The 20398-nt window shown below is 32.8% G+C and overlaps 4 protein-coding genes and 1 non-coding gene across 5 annotated transcripts; 2 read left to right on the top strand and 3 right to left on the bottom strand.

Moving 5' to 3' along the window:
- The first annotated feature begins 4187 nt into the window (after positions 1-4187).
- On the top strand, positions 4188-5457 carry LOC122609530. The gene is made up of 2 exons (XM_043782565.1): positions 4188-4631; positions 5377-5457. The coding sequence occupies exons 1-2, from the start codon at positions 4188-4190 to the stop codon at positions 5455-5457; spliced, it is 525 nt and encodes a 174-aa protein (XP_043638500.1).
- Positions 5458-7191: 1734 nt separating this feature from the next.
- LOC122609529 lies at positions 7192-7763 on the top strand. The gene is made up of 2 exons (XM_043782564.1): positions 7192-7420; positions 7513-7763. The coding sequence occupies exons 1-2, from the start codon at positions 7192-7194 to the stop codon at positions 7761-7763; spliced, it is 480 nt and encodes a 159-aa protein (XP_043638499.1).
- A 175-nt stretch (positions 7764-7938) lies between these two features.
- On the bottom strand, positions 7939-10083 carry LOC122609527 (PRA1 family protein A1-like). The gene is made up of 7 exons (XM_043782563.1): positions 9873-10083; positions 9742-9782; positions 9560-9638; positions 8620-8688; positions 8448-8536; positions 8282-8353; positions 7939-8185 (listed from the first exon to the last, which is right to left on the bottom strand). The coding sequence occupies exons 1-7, from the start codon at positions 10028-10030 to the stop codon at positions 8082-8084; spliced, it is 612 nt and encodes a 203-aa protein (XP_043638498.1). The 5' UTR covers positions 10031-10083; the 3' UTR covers positions 7939-8081.
- A 62-nt stretch (positions 10084-10145) lies between these two features.
- Positions 10146-10219, bottom strand: TRNAV-CAC. Its single transcript has one exon. It is a non-coding gene; the product is annotated as a tRNA-Val (tRNA).
- Positions 10220-12075: 1856 nt separating this feature from the next.
- LOC122607426 (probable protein S-acyltransferase 16) lies at positions 12076-15384 on the bottom strand. The gene is made up of 7 exons (XM_043780397.1): positions 14965-15384; positions 13267-13359; positions 13095-13196; positions 12934-12999; positions 12761-12859; positions 12575-12670; positions 12076-12487 (listed from the first exon to the last, which is right to left on the bottom strand). Exons 1-7 carry the CDS (start codon positions 15241-15243, stop codon positions 12377-12379), a joined length of 846 nt encoding a protein of 281 aa, XP_043636332.1. The 5' UTR covers positions 15244-15384; the 3' UTR covers positions 12076-12376.
- Between the last annotated feature and the right edge of the window lie 5014 nt (positions 15385-20398).

The raw sequence follows: 20398 nt of genomic DNA, 5'->3' as shown, positions 1-20398 counted from the left end.
TTGTTTTCCATCACAAATTTACACTTTTCGATAATTTTAATATAATAAACAAATATAATAATAACTAATATATATTCAATTTACATTTTTTACCCGATAATTAAATATAATAAATAAATAAAATAATAACTAATATATATCCAATAATATGTTCTATAATATATATATAATTAATTAAAAATAAATTAAATTTAATGTAAATATATTAAGATTTTAATAATAATTGTATTATATTAATTTTAATATATACTAAAAAACAGTTGAACTAATGACTTATTAACTAATAATATCGTTCGATTTCATCAAACTGACTCTCGCTGAGATTATCATTTAGTTTTTTACATAGTCTTTCAAATGATGAAGGATGATATATCCTTCCAATGTTCTTTTATTACATTAGTTTTCTTTCTATTAGTTTAACATTCTTGGCATTTGAATTGAACACTTAAGCGACTTTTGGTTCACAAAATATTTTTGTAAGAAATGGAATCGGTCAACGGAATTAGATATCGAAGGAATGAAATTTGATAGAATGTTTTTTATTTTCTTAAAATTCAAGAAAATGAATGAATGGAATTCCATCCAATAACCCTAAGGAATGGAGATTTCATCATTTGATGGAATGTTTACATTCCAATGGAATGAAATTCCATCATCTTTTGACAACCAAACGTACCACGGAACGGAATTCAATTCCAATTCCATCAGAACCTATGAAACCAAACGTGCCCTTAGTATCCACTTATATCATCAACTTTGAACTTATTAGCTTTTATGAGTTACACGTATTAATATTAAATATTAATAATGTCGCAAATCTCGTGTTCAGTGTTGGACACGAGTCTAAAATCTAGTTTATGCTAAAATGAAAGGGATTTTGGTTTCCTGACTTTACCGAAGTGAAGGTCGGTTTTGGCATAACTATATAATTTGTCATAATATCTATATATATATTAAAACAATAAGAATTCTAGTCTTCTAAAGCCTTCTTTCAATCTAAAGCTAATTTTAAATATTGCCACATAGGATTTTATCCTACGTGGCATCTCTATACATTTTTTACAATATATTTATTTTATAACCTTTATTTATTCTCAAAATAATCTATTTTATTTTATTAAATATAATATAATATATTAATCATAATTATATACACAAGATAAAAAAATAATATCAAAACACATATTAAAAAAATAAAATAACGTCCATGCATCTACTAAATTGGCACACATATTTGACAAAAATAATATTATTTATTAAAATATATACAACTTTAAAGACTATATCAAATTTTAGAAATTATTTGAATATATTATTAGATTATATATGACCAATCAATTTTGTTGTTTCTTTTTTTTTTTTCCTTTTGCCGAAACTTTAACTAAAGCTGGTTGTTATTCTAATCATAAAACAAAGTTTATGATATAATAAAAAGCAAAAACTATAATGATTTTCTCTTATTTATCTATTGGGTTTTTTTTACTTATTCATATTGTATTTATGTGTATTTCATATGACTAAATTTATGTGTATTTTATATGACTAAATTTTTGTCATGTTTGGTTTTTTACTTTGTACATATTATTACGTTTGATGAATATATAACATCCTACATTATTACGCGATTTACGTTTGATTTGTTGTACTGTTAATCTATAAGGTGAATACATTTTTACGCGATTTATGGCTACACAAATGGTGTTGTTGATGATATCAAAATATCTTGGGTTAAATGTTCTTAGAAGGGATGTGTAATTACTATAGTAGGTTAAGTGACTGTGCTATCGACATGTCCGAAAAAACAAAGGGTGACCAGAGTGATACATGAATTAACCATGAACTATAACATAATCAATTTTTACATAATTAACCTATAGAATAGCTATTTACTAATGTATAAAATAATCTTTTTAGCTAGCCACGCATCGTGCGGGGTAAAATACCTAGTATTCATATATATGACTAAGCTCTTACATAATGACTAAGCAACATAATAAAAGGCCAAGTGTCCTAATTAGTCAAAAACATGAAATACTAATTTAAAAATCAGTCCAAAACTTAGATGATAATAACAAGTTTTAAATATGTAGTCGACACTACAAATTCCAAAAATATAACTCATTTTTTTATCATAGAAAATAATTAAGCACAAAGCCTTTATTCTTTTACTTATATTAAATTATGACTACTATAATACAAATATTTCTAAAACTTAATTTATAATTGTACCTTAATATTTTCTAGACGTTACAAATGCATCCGTGTAGGGGAAGTTTACCACTTATCCGTTGATGTCTTTCCAAAAAAAAGGTTGTTGTAAATATTACTCGTAATTTCTTTTGTCGTAATACAAAATAAGGCAATTTAATTTAGTGACTTTGGAAACTACAATTAATAGTTTTTGCGATTAAAATTAGTAAAAAACAAGAACAATGGTTCGATGGTTTGACAATACATAGGTTACGCGTGAGGTTGGTTGTTCGATTCCTGTGTTACGCACTTTTTATTTTTTGTAAATGAACATATGCAATGTCATTTAAGCTACTAAGATATCCAATGTACGTAGATGTGACGGTAGATTGCAAACATATAAACCAAATCGATATAAATACGACATATATGACAAAAAGCATAAACCAAATCGATATAAAGACAACATGTAGGACAAAAGCTGATGTGGTGATCTCTGAGGTATATCACATATGCATTTGGAGATAGAGAATTATACTTATATAGAGAGAGACGGGTATTTATTTTGGGGTTTTTTTTTCTAATATACACCCTAAAGGCACATATAATTTGCATTTATTATGCTGTATATTCTTATTGAAACTTACAATACACATTAATTACATTAATCTTTTATTTTATACCATATTTACCCTTCTATTATTTCCTTTTATATTTTCATTATACTTTCATGACTACTAAAGTAAATACTTTTAATTTCATCTAAAATTAATTTTTGTTTATCACATTTTCTATACTTCTCTATATAATTTTTAATTAAGTTCTTATCAATATATAATTGTTTTTTATTTTTTTTATCTATGTGTGGTGTTGTTCACGTTTGCTATTTTATACCAAACTAAAATTTAAATTTTTACACTTAAAAGAAAAGGCCATTTTCAAAATATATATGAAAACAAAAGTAATATTATATAGGTATTATGTTATGTTTTTATATATTTTATTATTTGTTTTACATTTTTTATTGTTATTACTACATGTTTAATTGTTTTCTTTAGGAAAGTTTCTATCTTTTAACTCTTACCTACATCAAAGTTTTCGTTTTCATTTTCTTGACACTAGACTTTTGGATTCTTATATATGTTTTCATCGAACTACTTTCACACAATTACGGTATTACTTTTAAACATTTTTTTTTTTTTGATTATTTTCATCCATCTATTTAAATATATAACGTTTTTAAATATGTAATGACTTTCATCATCGTTATGTCTTATGTTCATATAATATTTAAAGCATTAGTATAAACGTATAGTTATTGTTTATGGTTTATACATTTTATTATTCTTTTACATTTTTTTTATTGTTATACTATTATATATTTAGTTGTATTTTTAAAAGTTTTTTTTCTTCTTGAAACTTAACTTTTATTCACATATGCCAAACACTACCAAATTGGTAGTGTGGTCAATTTTTGGTCTAAAACTTATCATGTAAAAAACGTATTTCACGGCAACGTGCGGGTGCAATAACTACTATAAGGCTGGACGGAGTGGACCGGTGACCAGTCTGGTACCAAAGGGAACACCGCCCCGTGGTATCGATACCGGTTGGGTGGTGACCGGCATGGGTACGCCTCTCCCCACCTTCCTCTCGATGGATTCGACCGTTAGGAATATAAAAAAAATAATAATTAAAAGTCACATGGGGCCCACGAAGTTTTGAACATTAATCTATTCTCCTCTATTTCTTCTTCTTCTTCTTCTTCATTAACTTCTCCCCTCTGTTTTTTTTCTCCATTATGTTTTTTTTTCTTCCCTTTACGCTCCCACCAAAACATGAACCCTTTCAACAACCTTTTATTCACCGGATCCGGTTCAACACCCCCAAATTTGCCATCGGACTCGTGTTTTTTTTTCTTCCCTTTACGCTCCCACCAAAACATGAACCCTTTCAACAACCCTTTATTCATCGGATCCGGTTCAACACCCCCAAATATGCCATCGGACTCGAGTTCTTCCGATGAGATGGACCGTTATGTTAACCTCTTTGCAATGGCATATCACGCGATTGATCAAGAAATCCGCGATACTGCCTCCTCTTCAAGGAAATATACAAATAGAGATGATCGTATGGAATCCCACGACCGTCTTGTTCGAGACTATTTTGCCTCCGAGCCAAAATTTGATGAAGGTTTTTTTAGACAACGGTTTCGGATGAGTCGGCGGTTGTTTTTGAAGATTGCCACAGATTTGGAAAGCAACTTTGAATATTTTCAAAGGAAGTTCGACGCTCGTGGGAAGCTTGGGTTCTCGGCTTATCAGAGATGCACATCCGCTATTCGCCAGTTAGCATACGGTTCTAATCCCGACAACTTAGATGATTACTTAAATATGTCGGAGAGATCATCACGCGACACCCTTAATGCTTTTTGTGATGGAGTCATTAAGTTATACCGCCATGAGTATTTGCGTAGGCCAACGCATAATGATATGTGTAACACCCCAAAGATTTTAAGGTAAAAGAAATTAACCCCCTTTTATAGTTTTGACATTAAATTAATTTCCTAGTATTTTATTTTTGGATATGGGGTTAATTTAGTTGGAACTTTAGCGGATAGCGGGTAAAATACCCACAATTTTTGAAGTGGGTCGTGGCACCCCCAAAATGTGCCAGCCACATACTCTTTTCTTCAAACTCATAATTCCACTACCTTCATCTTCATTCCCTCATGCAATTCCTTTCTATTCTTTCGAAAATCAAGTGTTAATCCTTTAAATCCAAGACTAGAAATCATCCTAACAATCATCACCATCAAGATATCTCCATTCAAGAGTTTGAAATTTAGGGCTTTGGTGATTTTAGGTGGTGACCGAAATTTAATAAGAAAAAGAGAGAAATATGGGAATTAAAAACCTAAGTTATTATCTTCCAATGTTGAGGTATTGTTTTCTATTTCATTGTTTCTATTGTTATTGAGAAATTAGGGTTCATGGATGAACCACTTTGGGGGTTTTTACTAGAATTTGAATTATGGTTAATTTTTCCCCAATTCCTTAGTTAACCTAGTTGTCATTGAGTTATATGATGTATTTGATTATGAAATTGATAAGGTTATGTGATAATTTGAGTTTATGAGAAAATATGAGTTTTTGCTAGTTAATGAACTATGGATGAAAATGGTAGGTTGAACTACCTAATGTTAATCTTAAGAATGGAAGTAACTCAATGACAAATGGGTTGGGTTTGGGTTTAGGAAAAGGGTAGTGATTGAGTGTGACTAGGTTGAACTAGTCATAGTTGTGAATGTAAGCTTATGCATTTTACGGTATGATCATAGGTTGAAGCTTGCTTGTGCTTGATCGTTTAGCGTTATTGTCTTTGACGCGGAGGAGGTGAGTATATTTGCATACCTTTATGTATACGTTGGGCCAATTACCATGAGATGTGAATGTTCCAAGCATGGTAATTGGTTTGGCATTAAGCCCATGTGGGGCATAGTTTATGAGGCCTAAGAACCTCCGGTGGCCTAAGAACCCCGATAGATGATCATGATTATGTTGTTTAGCTTATATGGATCCATATATGTGTTGATATTGTGCAAAGTGAGCATGTAAATGTGACATGACGGTGTCATAGGTTACATGTGAAAGTCTTTGCACTTGCCTTCCTTCGTGTTCGTAAATGTATGCAAGTATATTCGCTAAGCCTTTGCTTATATTTTAGTTGTTTACCCCTTTTATAGGTAGTTCCAGAAGAATTGGAAGAATTGGTTAGAGCTTGAAGTTGACCTTTGCAAGACATTTGAAGGTATTAGGTCATTCTTGGTTAAATGACACACTTTTGTTTTAAGGGCTTAGTTCATCCCACCTCTTTGGCTCTTGATACAATCTTGGCGTTTTGAATCTTGTGGTTAAGTATCATGTTCATTTTGGGTGATGGTAACTAGTCTTGTTAAATTTGGAAGTCAAATGAAAGTTTTGGGTTATGTGATGAAATGGGTAACATGCCCTACTTATGTTGAAATGTACACGTTATCTAATGTAAGCTTATGAAACGTTTGTTCGCTTGATATGATCTTATTTGAGTCAGTAATAGTGCTTGGGAATGTTTGGAATTGAGTCGAAATGTTGAAAAACGTCAAAAGGAGTGTTTTTGGTGTACAACAGAAAGCACGGCCTTTGTGCAGAGGACGGCTCTTGTGGACGGCCTCTGCAGGACACAAGAGTCGTGCTCCTCTGTAATTTTTACATTTTTTTACCGAGGCTTTGTTTGATCTTTTTGGGTCCTGAAACTCGCATAGTAGTCTATTAACATCATTTTAAGAACATTCCAAGTGTCTTTTCTTGAATTGGAACATTTTGATTTTTCTAGTTGTTCAATGTGTCAAAAATACGAAACCTGAAGAGGACGGCCTTTGTGCAGAGGACGGCTCTTGTGGACGGCCTCTGCAGGACAGAAGAGCCGTGCTCCTCTGTAATTTTTACACTTTTTTTATCGAGGTTTCGTTTGATCTTTTCGGGTCCTGGAACTCGCATAGTAGTCTATTAACATCATTTTAAGAACATTCCAAGTGTCTTTTCTTGAATTGGAACATTTTGATTTTTCGCGAAAATTGGCCGTATTTTTCTAAGTATAATTTAACTAATTTGCATTTCTTTTCTTTTATGTTCATACTTTTGGGACTAAATTGAGTCGAGGCATTTCAATATGCAACGCATTTTTGATTATCATGCGTCTTATCATGGTTTTCCCGGCATGTTAGGTATATATTTACTTATATACGTTTATGTATATATATATATATATTAATAGTTTCGGTTTAATAATGTGTGTGTGTGTGTGTATATATTACGTAGCTTACTTAATAGTTTCGGTTTAATAAATGTATATATAGGGAGTCTTGATTGTACACACTGAGCTTGGGATAATTGTCTGGTGTCTTGGCGTGGCCAGTACACGAGAGGTGACCACAACGGGCCGACAATATCACTTGAAGCAATGGCGTCACAGGATTGTTGGATTTGGCACGCGTACGTTGGTGTTGTCGGTTCAAACAACAACATTAATGTGTTGAACCAATCTACTTTGTTCAATTACTTTGAAGACGACACAGCATCGTTGGTTCCTGTCACTGTAAATGGAACCGAATATAAGTACCCTTATTTTCTCGTGGATGGGATCTATCCAAGATATGCAATGTTTGTGAAAACCATTCCTCATCCAACCGGTGAGAAAAGGATTCGATTTGCTAAGGCACAGGAGGCTGCAAGAAAGGATGTGGAGCGAGCTTTTGGTATTATAAAAAAAAATGGAAAATAGTTAGGGAACCGACACGACAAATGGAAGAACTCCCCATCCGTAGGATCATGTATGCGTGTTGTATTCTTCACAACATGATTTTAAAAGACGAGGACCACGCATTATGTCCTGATTATACAGATCCCTTGGTCGCGCCACAACCATCAGATGCTCGACTTGCAGAAATACAAGACTCAAACGTCCAAGAAGATCTTCGGATGGATCTCATTGACCATATTAATCGCACATTCATCCCAGGCCTCGATTGCTAGTTTAATTATGTATTGTGTTGTCGGTTCGTTTAATATTGTAGTTTGGTGTTTTATTTTGTTGTTTGAGTTTAATAATGTATTAGTTAACTTATTAAATAAAAGTTTTAGTTTTTATTTGAATAAAAATAACTAGAAAATGAATTAAATAATAAAGGGTGGGGGAGGGGCGGGAAGAGGCGGGGAAGTGCTCCTTGCATTGAGTGAAAATCCTGGGAGGGGAGGGGCCGGGTGGTGAAGCCCTCCCCCTAGCCTAATACTAAAACATAAGTATATCATCAAGGATTCAAGGTGTAAAGTCAAACACATAAGTCTAAAAACCTAAAAGTAACTATAATTGCGCCAAACTGCTCGGAACTCCTCACGGAATGTATTCAAACGAGCTTTCAAATTAGGTGTTCGGAAACTGGCATGCAACCCTGTAGCTGATGAGAGGAAAGGTAAGTTAGCATATGCAGGAATACTTCTCCATATACTTATGGATACATTATAACACGATAAATAAAGTACTCTGTAATTACCAAGAAGTCCAATAGTAAATGCCCATAACAAAGTCAAGAGCCCACAAGAAAAAAACCAGAGGAAGAAACTCGCTGCATATATATTAATAAAATTATACTCAATTTTCTCCATAAAAGAATCGGAAAACAAATACAGAAGCAAAAAGTTCAAAAATATATAGTTTACCGGTAGAGAATAATGTAACAAACACCCAAGGAGGTCGTCCACATATATAAATTGCTCTCTTAGACGAAGGGCGTCCACGAATAATAGGCCTGCAAGTTAGGTACTTAGGTAACCATGTAAAAAGAATCTACATCTATGTGACAATATATAATCAGAAGGAAATGAAGCTCACGTTAGTGGGGGTCTCAATTTCGCTGCTAAATGTGGAGAAAACCGTCTCACAGTTCTCGTTACCTTTTCACTAAACTAGAAAATCGAAAGTTCCCAAATTTCAGTTATGAGAAGCAAAAGAGGACTACAGATCACCGTTGCGGTAAGGCTGTAGGTTTCTTGCATATGCGACATCTTAACTAATTGAAGCAATGAGGCTTAATACCTACGTGGGTGTTCAAAGACTCTAATTAGGGACTTCCACAGCAGAAACCTTCTGGCACTTAATTGCTAAAGATGGAATGAAGTGGATGCAGCAAGTGGTTCATTTTAGTAAACATACGTGTAAATAACTTTTGCTTATGAATAACATCCTTATTTGTCATTATTTGATAATTAACAAAAGCTGCATTCATTGTTTCTTACTGGATTTAATGTATTTTGGTTTAGTTTTGATTATAATTTGTATGTAAAATACGGAAAGTTAGGGAGCGAAACGTATCAAGATTAGATGGTATACATGACCCTTGCAAGAAACACAAAATCCCAAGACATATAACACTGGACGCCTAGTGTTATTGTTGTAAAACCACAACTGTTCTTACCATCCAAAACACCGATTTACCCGATTCTTGCAACATGGACGTCGTGGATTTGTCAACAAAGATCAAGAAACATTTCATGAAGCATTCAGCAATGAATTCAACAAATTTTGATGCCATAAGCGATAAATCAAATTAACACCACGTACGTGTCATATATGGGAAGGTTGGATGTTCTTAATTGGTCTTGGTTTGGATTACCTAGCTAGCAACTAATTAGCATGAGTTGATAGTGATTACTAACACTAGAATACCTTTATACAGAACTAGGCGTGGTTTAATTTATGAGTAATTCATTTTATTTCAACTAATATGAACAAACCCTCCAGCTATATATAATTGAATGACTGAAGAAGGTACCTGTCATTCAAGAGAGCTATAGTGAGAGCTGTAAACGTGGCACCAAAGATAGCAAGTGGCCTCCTAATAAACCCCAATCCTGCACACACATACATACATATGTAAAGAAAGAAGAATTACAAATACAGATCCCCAATGAAAAATAAAATTTTAAAACACAATAAATACAGTTTGAAGCTAACCAAGAATGAAGACAATCATGATGAAGTAATTAGTCCGGTAGCTGCAACAAATTAAAAGAATTCATCATTATCGATCATTAGGGTTAATCGGGAGATAATCTTGTATTAAAAGAAAGAAAGAAAAGACATACTAGTAAAGATTACACTTAAGACGGCTGTTCCATTTAGGAAGAGTACTGGGGATTGAAAACCTTGAAAAGAATTCACTCAAAGGACGCGGACCAGACGACCACTCCACTTCCCTCAGCGCTTCTATTAGATCTTCTGTTGTTACGCTTCCCCAATCCATCCCCTTCTCTTACTCCTGTTCCTATTCCTATCTGATTCTTTCTCTCTCATTAGTATAGTCGTATATGATTCTTCAGTCACGCAAAAAGAATAAAAAACTGGTAAAAACATACCAATGTCTGAGCCCGGGTTCGAACCGGGGACCTCTAGTGTGTGAGACTAGCGTGATAACCGACTACACCACCCAGACACTCTTTTTCCTTGTTCCTTCCGCACATTTTTCTTGACTTTTCTATCTAAACTACTAAGGTTCAGGCCCACTTTGCGAGTCTCCAATTGTCTTGCGGTACATTTTAATTACGCTAGTCTATTTGCATTGAACCTACTTAATAATTTTTAAAAAAAAATTATTAGAAAGCAAAGAAATAACTTGAAGAAAACAAAAATTGTTTGTGCGAAAAAATATAAAAATCGCATAAAAAAGTTTGTAATATCTAATACATACATTTAGTTTGTGTAATAAAACCAAAAGATAAAAGAAAAACAAAATGTCGAGCAAAAGTTTTCAATATATTAATTGAAAATATAAAAGTAAAAAACTTGTGAAAAAAACCGAAAGAAAGAACTTCAAACTGGATATGATATGACAAAATCTAAATAGTGATGTGAGGTATATGATAAACCAATAGAAGAGAATACAAAAGCAAAAAAATTGTGCAAAAAACCAAGAAAAGCTGAAAGAGAAAAAACTCGAATAGGATCCAGTATGACAAAATCTGAATAAAGGCACAGGATGTAGGTGGACCAATAAAACAGTGCCACATGTTTTATCTAATTTAGTTTTACATCTTAATAGTATGATGTTATGTAAACATGTTTTATCTAATTTAGTTTTATATCTTAATTATATAAAATATAACAAATATATCTTACGAAGCACATACAATAAAAATCATTTTTAAAAATATCATTAATTTTCAGCATATAGTATCTATATTTAAGTTTACATCACTGTTGTATAAAGGTATAACATACATGTCTTACTAAACATATTCGATCCAAAACATTTTTTAGATAATAACTTCATCGTATTTTTACATGTCAATCTCTAATTACTAATCATATTGTTATAAAACTTAATATGTGTTCCTTATAGAACGATACATAACACTTAATATTTTTATTGTTGGTGAATTTTTGAGTGACAACAACATTATAGAAACTTGTCTTGAACTGTTTATACATGTAAAAAATAAAATGATCTTTAACCCAAAAAAAATAAAATAAAATGATCAAATTTGTAGGTTATGGTGTAGGGACTCGACCAAATCAAACCTACGTCCAATGCCTATATATATTGATTTGTTAGGTTTAAGTTTCAGTAAAAGGTATAGTTGCAATTTGTAACCTTCCATCTTAATATTATCGTTTTCATATTTTAGTGGAGCTCGTGTGTTTGGTAATCGAACTTATTGAAGTAATACAAAGTTTCGGTACTTCATACTCATACATATTGTTGGTTAGTTTTTGAGACTTTTACCCTTAAACACTAGTTACTTAATCCCGTAGATCCAAGTGGCTATAGGGATTTACATTTATCATGTATATTACGCGAGAAAATAATTTAATTATATAACAAAAGTAAATATAAAGTTGTCTTTAGATGTACAACCGATAATATTTTACAGTAATATTTTTTTGTAAAAGAATTTGAACCCTATAATTTTTTATTAATTAAAATATTAAAATGTGCGAAATTTCATGACACCGTCCCATCTCATATTCCCGTCCCATATATATATATATATAGTCTCATAGTCATGCTCACCAATAATTGACAATCATCCATACGGGCTAGGCTGGGGTGGAGCTTCAGAATCTGTTGTGTTTCTATCAGTTGTCCCTTACGTAATACCGCCAAACATCATAACGTTGTAGCTCTAGTTCAACAATGGTTGAGCTTGGGCTCTTTCAACCCAAACTCATTCAAAAAGCCTGTTTAGAGATTTTGGAAATTCTCAAACAAAGGAAGGCCTGAGACCCAAATAGCTCTTCTATTTGTCCACCATTTTGATTGGTTGGGGACGATAAATAACAAAAAAGAAGGAAGAGAAAAAGCAACATTTGTGCCTGAAAGAATAAATAACACAATTATCAAAATCATGTTCAAGGAGCATACAAACACATTTTCCTTTACCTAGCTGTAGCTATACATAACTATCATCCCTTAAAAAACCTTACAGTGGGTGTTGTTTATTGCATCCAACAATTACTATAGCAAACTGTCACCTAACTCCCGAATCCCGATCCACCTCCAAAAATTAAACCCGACAGGTTAGTACTTCTGTTAAGCCTATCATTAGCTGGTCCAGTTTTTACATGTATCCTCCTAGATCCGATAACTTTGTCAACTAGCTGAAGCCGCATGAATATGATCATATATTGTTCGGAAGCGGAGACCAGATCCTATGTAGCCTGACACGGGACAAACCCAACAAAGTATATTCGGACCCAACACCTGGTTTTAACAAGATAATATGTATTGAACAATGTGACCTAGAAGAAGATGAGAGAAAGCCAAATGGATAATATTAAATATTCTCACGGTAATCAAGTTTTCATAGACCCCAAGATCATACGGATGTGAGTACACATTGCCTCCTTGTTCTGCAAGCAGCATTGCCCTCACGCCTTCATAATACTGCACGCCACACAGCTTACACGCAAATTACCAATTACGCTAATAAAAGAAGGGGAAAAAAATGATTGTTCAGGAAAGAGTAAAAAGAACCTCTATTGTGGTTTTGTTTTGTATGGTAAGGTAGATATGCCACCCCAAGAAGACACCTAAAGCCATGCTCAGTGGAATTAGCAACAGCCCAGAAATGATCTGTAAAACAAAATCGTTTAAAACAAACAGGATACATACTTTTACTAAGAGAAAAGAACAAGGAAAAATCATACATATATAGTTCTGTAAGATCCTCTGCTTTGCTGAGGCTCAACAGTTAAACTTCCTACAAGCAAAATCTAGCCATCCAAATAATAAATTAAACTATCTATCATATAACTTTACAAGGGTAAATATGTCCAATGGGGAAGCATGCAAAGAGAATAGAAGATACCAGAGAGTATATGCATGCAAGCAGAGCATACACAACAAAGACAATGAAAGCTTTATAGTTTGCGTGACCCACACAATTGTTCATCCATACACAATGGTGATCCTTCAATTAAAGAAAGAATCAGCACCTTAATAACTTTACTAGATACAAATCATCCAAGAACGAGAGATACCATTCTCAAAACACAACGTTTACATATACGACAATGGTGGGATCGAGGCGGCTTGTAGAGTGAGCATTTTTTGCAGTATCTTAAGTCCCCGCCCTACAAAACAAACATACAAGAGTTAGAAGGATAAATAAAATGCACGCTTGCCAAATTTATTACATTGTTGTAGTTATTATACATATATACATACACACATAATGATCACAGCAGGTGTGCAAAGTAACTAAAAGGTGCATCAAAGAGTGACTGAATTTAGAGATTGGACCATCTATAAAAGGTGCATATGTCTCCTGAGTATTTGCTTTGGTCAAGAACAAACCCCTAACACACCATCATGGATCCTACTTATTAACTTATCTACTCAAAGCATCTTCCATGAATCAACCACCCATTAATACTTCATTGTAATTACTTTCACAAATTGCTTATACATGTCATCCATAGACCTTTTTTTTTCCTTTCCTGCCATATAAATCACACTAAAGATGCCCAAGTTAATCTGCATAACATTCCTAATTGATCCATTACATTGCCTTCCTGCCATACCCTTAAAACCATCACAGAGCAATTGTTCGACATATTTTCAACCCTAGCAAGATTTACACACTCTGTTGGAGGTCATTGCGGAAACAGTCTCACTACCCTATAGCAAAGATATGACTGTCTACATCCCACCTCCCGCATATTAGCTTTAGGGTATTGTCGTTGTGTGTCCACTCTAGCTATATTTTTCCCAGATTAGCTTTAGGCTAAAAGCAAGAGAAGAATAGATGTGCATGTGAATCTCTACTATTATGACAAAATGGTCACACAGCCGTCCACAGAATAAAGCATGTCTAGGAGTGCATTGATTATACCAAATTCGCATGCTCCAGGACACCTTGGCTAAACTGAAAACTTGACTTTGATCCCTTATTTCTCCATAATTTTCTATCTTGGAAACCTCTATAAGATTACCACATGAATATTCAGTATATAGCAAATGTGTATTTCCATTTTAAAGGCCACTTCCAACAACCTTCTTTAATTAGATCAACAAATGTAACATTATCATCTAAATGAGCACTATACAAGTACATTTTACTAATTTGCATACACAAAGGCCCTTGTGTATGCAACTATTCAAGATAGACATAGAAGTGCTTCTATTCTACAACCACCCAAATATATTCACAACATGCCTCGTGATATTTCCCTCAAAATCATGATCTTTTTCCATTCCGAATAATCACTGCCACTAACATAAAGATCTCAAACCCTTGTTCCTTTTAATCTGACTTGACCCATATCACCCACAAAGAAGTTTTTGAGTAGCTAAATTCCACAAGTTTTTAAAAATTAATTCCTCGTTTCATTAAAGAAGTTTAATCCCCAAAAACCCCCCTTGATCTTTAGGTTTACAGAATACCTTTATGTAGGTAACCCATAAAAAGGAATATTAGTATATGATATCTGAGCAACAACATGCTGTATAATTTGTCATGGAAATGGATTATACAACTTATCAAGATTATTACACATTATCGTAGGATGGACCTTTTTTTAAGATAAAAAGGATCCTTAGATGGATCTCGAGCTTATCAACCTTGGGGGTCTACAACCTCTTTCACTTTACTAATGAACTTAAACAACCCCTAAAAAGATGAATGAGGTAAAATAATAGTAATTTATAAGGGATCGGAGGAGGAGGAGAAAGAATACCTTTCGTTTAATCTCGTGAATGGGGTGATTCAGGGAGTCCTCGATGTCGGGTACAAAGGAAGGAGGAACCCGACCCGGATCCAAACACATAGCAAGGAGGTAATTGAAGATACATATGATGGAAAGACAAGTGAAAAGGAAGGCGTTGATGACACCAGGAGAGGACCGGATCCCAAACCACTGATTTACAAATACAATTACAGTCGATGCATATATATATATGATTGCACCTGTTACCACTATCACGTGCCCCGTTATTAATGCCTCCTCCTTCTTCATCCCCTCTCGGAGACAACCGCTCTTACGACGGTGTCTCCCTCCTCCCACTTATTTATTCTTATTCTTCTTCTTCGTCTGTGTGTGTGTGTTTTTGGTGTCCTGTTCCTGTACTCCTGTCCTGTCCCAATTACTCTAGTTTTTTACTTATCTGTTAGTGATATCTATTTTTATTACCTTATAAAATATCAATGTTTTCATAAATAGCGAACCGGTGTCCTTACTGGTTACTGGTTCAATTGATCGGATCGGTCGGACCAGATATAAGAACCGAATGATATTATAAATAATTAAATATATAATTATATTTACTTAACATGATATAAATGATATCATTGAAATAATCATAGTTAAAAATAAAACATAATACTTGTCAAAAATATAAAACATATGAATTCATTCTATTATTATATTAATATTTTTTAATAATGCAATGAAAGTAAAAACAAAATGCATATATACACCACATGTGGACTATTTAAATCTGACTCTCTGCAAGTTTTTTTTCTTGTCTGTTATCTATAAAGATGATCTAATACTATTCAAGGCTAATTTATGATGATACTACAAATAAATCTTCAACCGCCTCTCATCACTTTCATCTTTCATAGTCTCTAATCTCTATCACTGCCAAGTTGTTGCTATATTTAACATAATCAAACAACTATAAAGACAGAAGCAGATGAATGCGTGAGACTGTGACGCTGCCGGCGATATCACGACGGCAACACCTGCAAGATCCGTCGAGACTCTGCAATATCCGTCCATATTGTCCTTCCCCTTCAAGATCCGACGAAGTTGTGATGCTACTGACCATCTTCTCCGTCAAGATCTGACCTCACTATTCTGGACGGAAAAATCAAAAACTATCTGGTCCGGTCAAAATAAGGCGGTTATCTGGTTCAACCACCGGTTCCCGGTTGCCAGCTGCACGCCCATTTTGGCACCTATAACCGGACCGTCTCTGCTGCTGATTCCCGGCCAATCCGGTCCAGCCGGTCGGTCCGGTCCGATCACGAAAACATTGTAAAATATTGTCACACCCCACCTTAGGCGGAATCGTAGGATATGACGAAAAGTTATGGCATAGCACATGGAGTTTATAATAGAGTAAATAGTAAATGAAATCCAAATAGAAGTAATTTCCACAAGCGGGATAAGTCCAGGCAATACGCCTCAAATAACAAAAGAAGTAGCAAATAGTATTGAATATTCAAATGCGATCTAGGAGTCCATGAAGGATCTTTTTACTGGTCTTCCTAAAGTCCTTATACTCAATCTCCTTAAGCATTGTTATTACCTGAAAATGAATACTCGAAAATGTCAACATAATGTTGGTGAGTTCGTAGGTTTAAAGGAATACAGATGAATTTGTTGTGCATGATATATGAGGTTTGGACAATAGTGTAGATATAAACATGTAGTAGCATACTAAATACTGATCAATGCCATCATAGTTATCCAACAACACAATCCCCATCACTCCTGCCAACAACTCAATCATGCTTTAAATACCAACAACTACCAGCTGGAGTATAAAGTTGGTCGATAGTTTTCCAATAGTCTTCAATAGATATCAAAAGACATCTATTGCATCAAAGAAATCAATACAAGCAAGCTAACATACACATTTCATAATTACACGTATTTGTCTATGAAAACAAACAAGTTTTGGCACAACTAGTAAAGAAATGAAAAGTGTTTTGAGCATCATTTTCCCCCAAAGAAATAAAATAAAAAGGGGTCACGAAACTCACCTCAACAAGCAAGTAGTTATGCAAAGTCCAACAAGGTCGCTAGAATCTACACAACATATATATGAACAAGTTACAATTATGGACATGGTCAAGAACCATCCATTGTAACCCATATTTGATGATATATACATATATGGCTACTTTCAAAATATTCCCAACTGATTTGTCATCTATTATTAAGTTACAAGTCACATAACTTAATATAGAGTATTTGTTTTAATGATTTATGATTTAGTTCTACAAGCTCTTATTCGCTGAAATTTTTGGTAACCTTATCTATTTTTTTTATTAAGATGAGACAAACAATTCAAGTTTTCAAATCTTAACTACTGTAACCTTAGAGTGTTATAAACTTACATGAATTTTTACTTAATTTATTTCGTACGTTAAATATTTTTTAAAAATTCCATAATCACATACTAGTCAGAAAATTCACTGTTTGCTCGCAGAAAAGTTTTATAAAAGTTAAGGGCCTTCGAAGCTTCAAAAAAAATCCAAATTTTTACTGTACACTCTTAACATCTTAAAATTTTTTCTGGAAAAAAATAATTTTCCAGTTCATAAAATCGACCAAGATATGACTATTTGAAGTCGACCAAAATCTATTCGAAAAACTCAGCTTTGCGCAGTTTTGTTATAAAATTCGTTTGACAACTTTAAACCTCATATTTTGACACGAAACCACTTCCACCAGAAAGTAGACTTCCTGAACTTAATTTTAGACACCAAAAACGTGACTTAACCATCTTCCATGACCAAGATACGACCTCTCAAAGTTAACAAACCGAATCTGTCCAGATTCTGAAATAACCCAAACTTACTGTTTTAAAGACTACTACAACTAATATTTCTATATAAACCTTCAAATCTTTCCAACACCTATTTATATCTGTTATTATGATTTCCATGCCTTCATAATTGAATTTCTCTAATTACATTAATTATTATAATACAATAAATACATAAATTTTTAACATTAATATGATTTATACTTCAAGCTTTTGATGTATCCCTAAAAAAACCCTTTCATTCATTATTATAAACTTGCCATAATATATATTCATCAAATAGGTTACTTATAAATAAAGATTAATAAATAAAAAGATATGCTTATATATATATATATATATTTATATTAATAAATAAAAAGACTAATATATATGAAAAGAGAATACAAGTGATTTTACCATAAGATTGATGATCTTCTTCTTAGATACCTTAAAAAAAGAATAGAATATAATCTTTAAGAATTTTATTATTAATTGTAATTTAAATTAAGATTCAATAGAATTATAATTAAACTTACCAAAGTTTGCTTTGACAATGAGATGATTAATAATAAAAAAAAAATAAAAAATATTTGATGTTGTGGTGCTTTGGTTGTTGATCAGAGAAAAAAAGAATCAAAAAGGGTTTTGGTTTTTTTTTTTTAATATTTATTTAGGGTATAGTTATTATATATATATATGGAGATAAGTGTTTTAGTTAGTTTATGATTAGACTTAATGCATCATAAGAATTCTAATAGAATTAAAATTCCTTGCTCACCGTAAATTGTTAAAATATATATATGATAGAATTTTTTTTTTTTTACTAAACATATGATATTTTACTATTACTATTACCATCTTACTACTTATACTAATTATATATTATTTTTATAATTATTGATTTCGTTCACCACTAAATAGCGTATACTAATTTATCAATGTCTAGAAATAAATATGACTAACAACTACAAGTCTAGAAATTACGGGGATATTTATAGTCATCTACGTTTAGGAAGATCAAATATTTCAATCATAAACTATTGAAATTCAAGTAATAGAAATCCCATATTGGAAATGATCACCACATTTCTATGCTTGTTATACTATATAGGCATATTGACTAGTCAAGAAATTTGAAATGTAAGTTAGAGACTATAATAAATTACCGGTTTTGGTGACGGATGTCACAAATATATTTGTTCCCTTTATTTTTTTTTAATTTTTAACTTTTCGACTAAGTTTTCTTTAAAATAATTATAATACATTTAGAGTAAATCTCAGTCATCCATTTTTATCTCTATCATCAAATCTTAACTACTCATTTTTTTCACTCTTCTCTATAAATCATTTTATTATTCTAATTCATTTAAAATCTTTTATCTTAAAAATTGTACATCATTAAATTATAAAAACTATATGGGTATTCTTAAAATTTCATGTTCTTTGATTAGAGAGGACATTTGATATATACTTTCAACAAATTTTTAAATCCGAGGGCAAAGTCGTACGGCTAAGGTATTTGACTATCACACTCTATGGACCTATCACACTCCATGACCTATCACCCTACCTTCTTACTGCTACGCGCGAGTACTTTCTCTCGTATATTATAAAGCAAATAGCCCATGTCTAAGTTTTAAGTTTCGACATTTACTTCTCCAGAATACCCTTCCTATATATTCTATATTTACCTAAAATAACTATAACCAGTAAAATACCCAATCGTTATCCGGGTTGTAGTTTTTAAAGTAAATTTATAAGTCACATTAAACCGCTAAAAAAGTGAGACCGAAAGACTAAATCAACATAAAATAAAAACACAACGACAATTAAAAACTGATAATAAAATATGTAAAGATGTAGATAATCATAAAGTTATAAAAAAGATACGATCCAAACGCCACCAGAAAGCTTATACCCCATGGTTATTGATTAATGCAATAATGTGAGGTGTCACGTACAAAAGAATAATCCTACCACTTTGAAGAGTTTCTCCTTGTTGATACGTGGATAGTTAATTTATTAAGGAAAAAAGAGGTGATGAGTCCGATCTTCATTCCATGCAAAAGGTTGGAGGGCATTTTCTACCATTTAGGTAGAAATGAAAGCAGCCTCTTTACTTAAGTAGAGGTAAGGTCTGCCTACATCTTAACCTCCCTCATACACCGTCGAGGTATTGGGATTCAAAACCCGCAAAAAACGTGACGCAGACGGAATAAAGATAAACAATTGATTCTGTTGATTCAACAAATACCCAGAAACAATACTTCTAAAATTCGTTGATTCTAAAAAAAATACCGAAATTTAGGGATTTTCATACAAACACGCACATGTGTAAGGGGAAAAAAATGAATTTTTGATTTAACATGAACTGATCATTTCCCATGTCTAGATACATATAAATAAAGCTGCAAAATTCGAATGGGCCCTAAAATACAAGTAGGCCGAAAGTTATAACCAAAAGAAAGTAAAAAAAAACCGAAAAAACATACAAAATGGTCCAAAACTCATAGAAAAAGGCCGTTTCGGGGCTCGAAGGTCGACCAAACCGCCTTTGGCTGTTTGCAACTTGATGCGTCTCATTTCTGCGGTCGTTTTGACTGGTTACACGCCCAAAACGGAGCCTTCTAG

This window comes from Erigeron canadensis, chromosome 7, assembly GCF_010389155.1.
Source record: "Erigeron canadensis isolate Cc75 chromosome 7, C_canadensis_v1, whole genome shotgun sequence".
Classification (NCBI taxonomy): Eukaryota; Viridiplantae; Streptophyta; class Magnoliopsida; order Asterales; family Asteraceae; genus Erigeron; species Erigeron canadensis.
Note: the sequence above shows the minus strand (reverse complement) of the source record. Positions and strands in the feature narration are given on the sequence as shown.

Excerpts from the sequence above, each read along its gene's own strand:
- LOC122607426 (XM_043780397.1), bottom strand. The coding sequence starts at position 15,243 with ATGAAGAAGGAGGAGGCATTAATAACGGGGCACGTGATAGTGGTAACA. Across the intron at positions 13,197-13,266 it reads AACGTTGTGTTTTGAGAATG|GATCACCATTGTGTATGGAT; the intron begins GTATCTCTCGTT and ends CTTTAATTGAAG. Across the intron at positions 12,671-12,760 it reads AAAACAAAACCACAATAGAG|TATTATGAAGGCGTGAGGGC; the intron begins GTTCTTTTTACT and ends TGTGGCGTGCAG.
- LOC122609527 (XM_043782563.1), bottom strand. The coding sequence starts at position 10,030 with ATGGATTGGGGAAGCGTAACAACAGAAGATCTAATAGAAGCGCTGAGG. Across the intron at positions 9,639-9,741 it reads CATGATTGTCTTCATTCTTG|GATTGGGGTTTATTAGGAGG; the intron begins GTTAGCTTCAAA and ends ATGTGTGTGCAG. Across the intron at positions 8,537-8,619 it reads AAATTGAGACCCCCACTAAC|GCCTATTATTCGTGGACGCC; the intron begins GTGAGCTTCATT and ends CCTAACTTGCAG.
- LOC122609530 (XM_043782565.1), top strand. The coding sequence starts at position 4,188 with ATGCCATCGGACTCGAGTTCTTCCGATGAGATGGACCGTTATGTTAAC. Across the intron at positions 4,632-5,376 it reads TTAATGCTTTTTGTGATGGA|GTTGAACTACCTAATGTTAA; the intron begins GTCATTAAGTTA and ends TGAAAATGGTAG.
- LOC122609529 (XM_043782564.1), top strand. The coding sequence starts at position 7,192 with ATGGCGTCACAGGATTGTTGGATTTGGCACGCGTACGTTGGTGTTGTC. Across the intron at positions 7,421-7,512 it reads AACCATTCCTCATCCAACCG|TTAGGGAACCGACACGACAA; the intron begins GTGAGAAAAGGA and ends AATGGAAAATAG.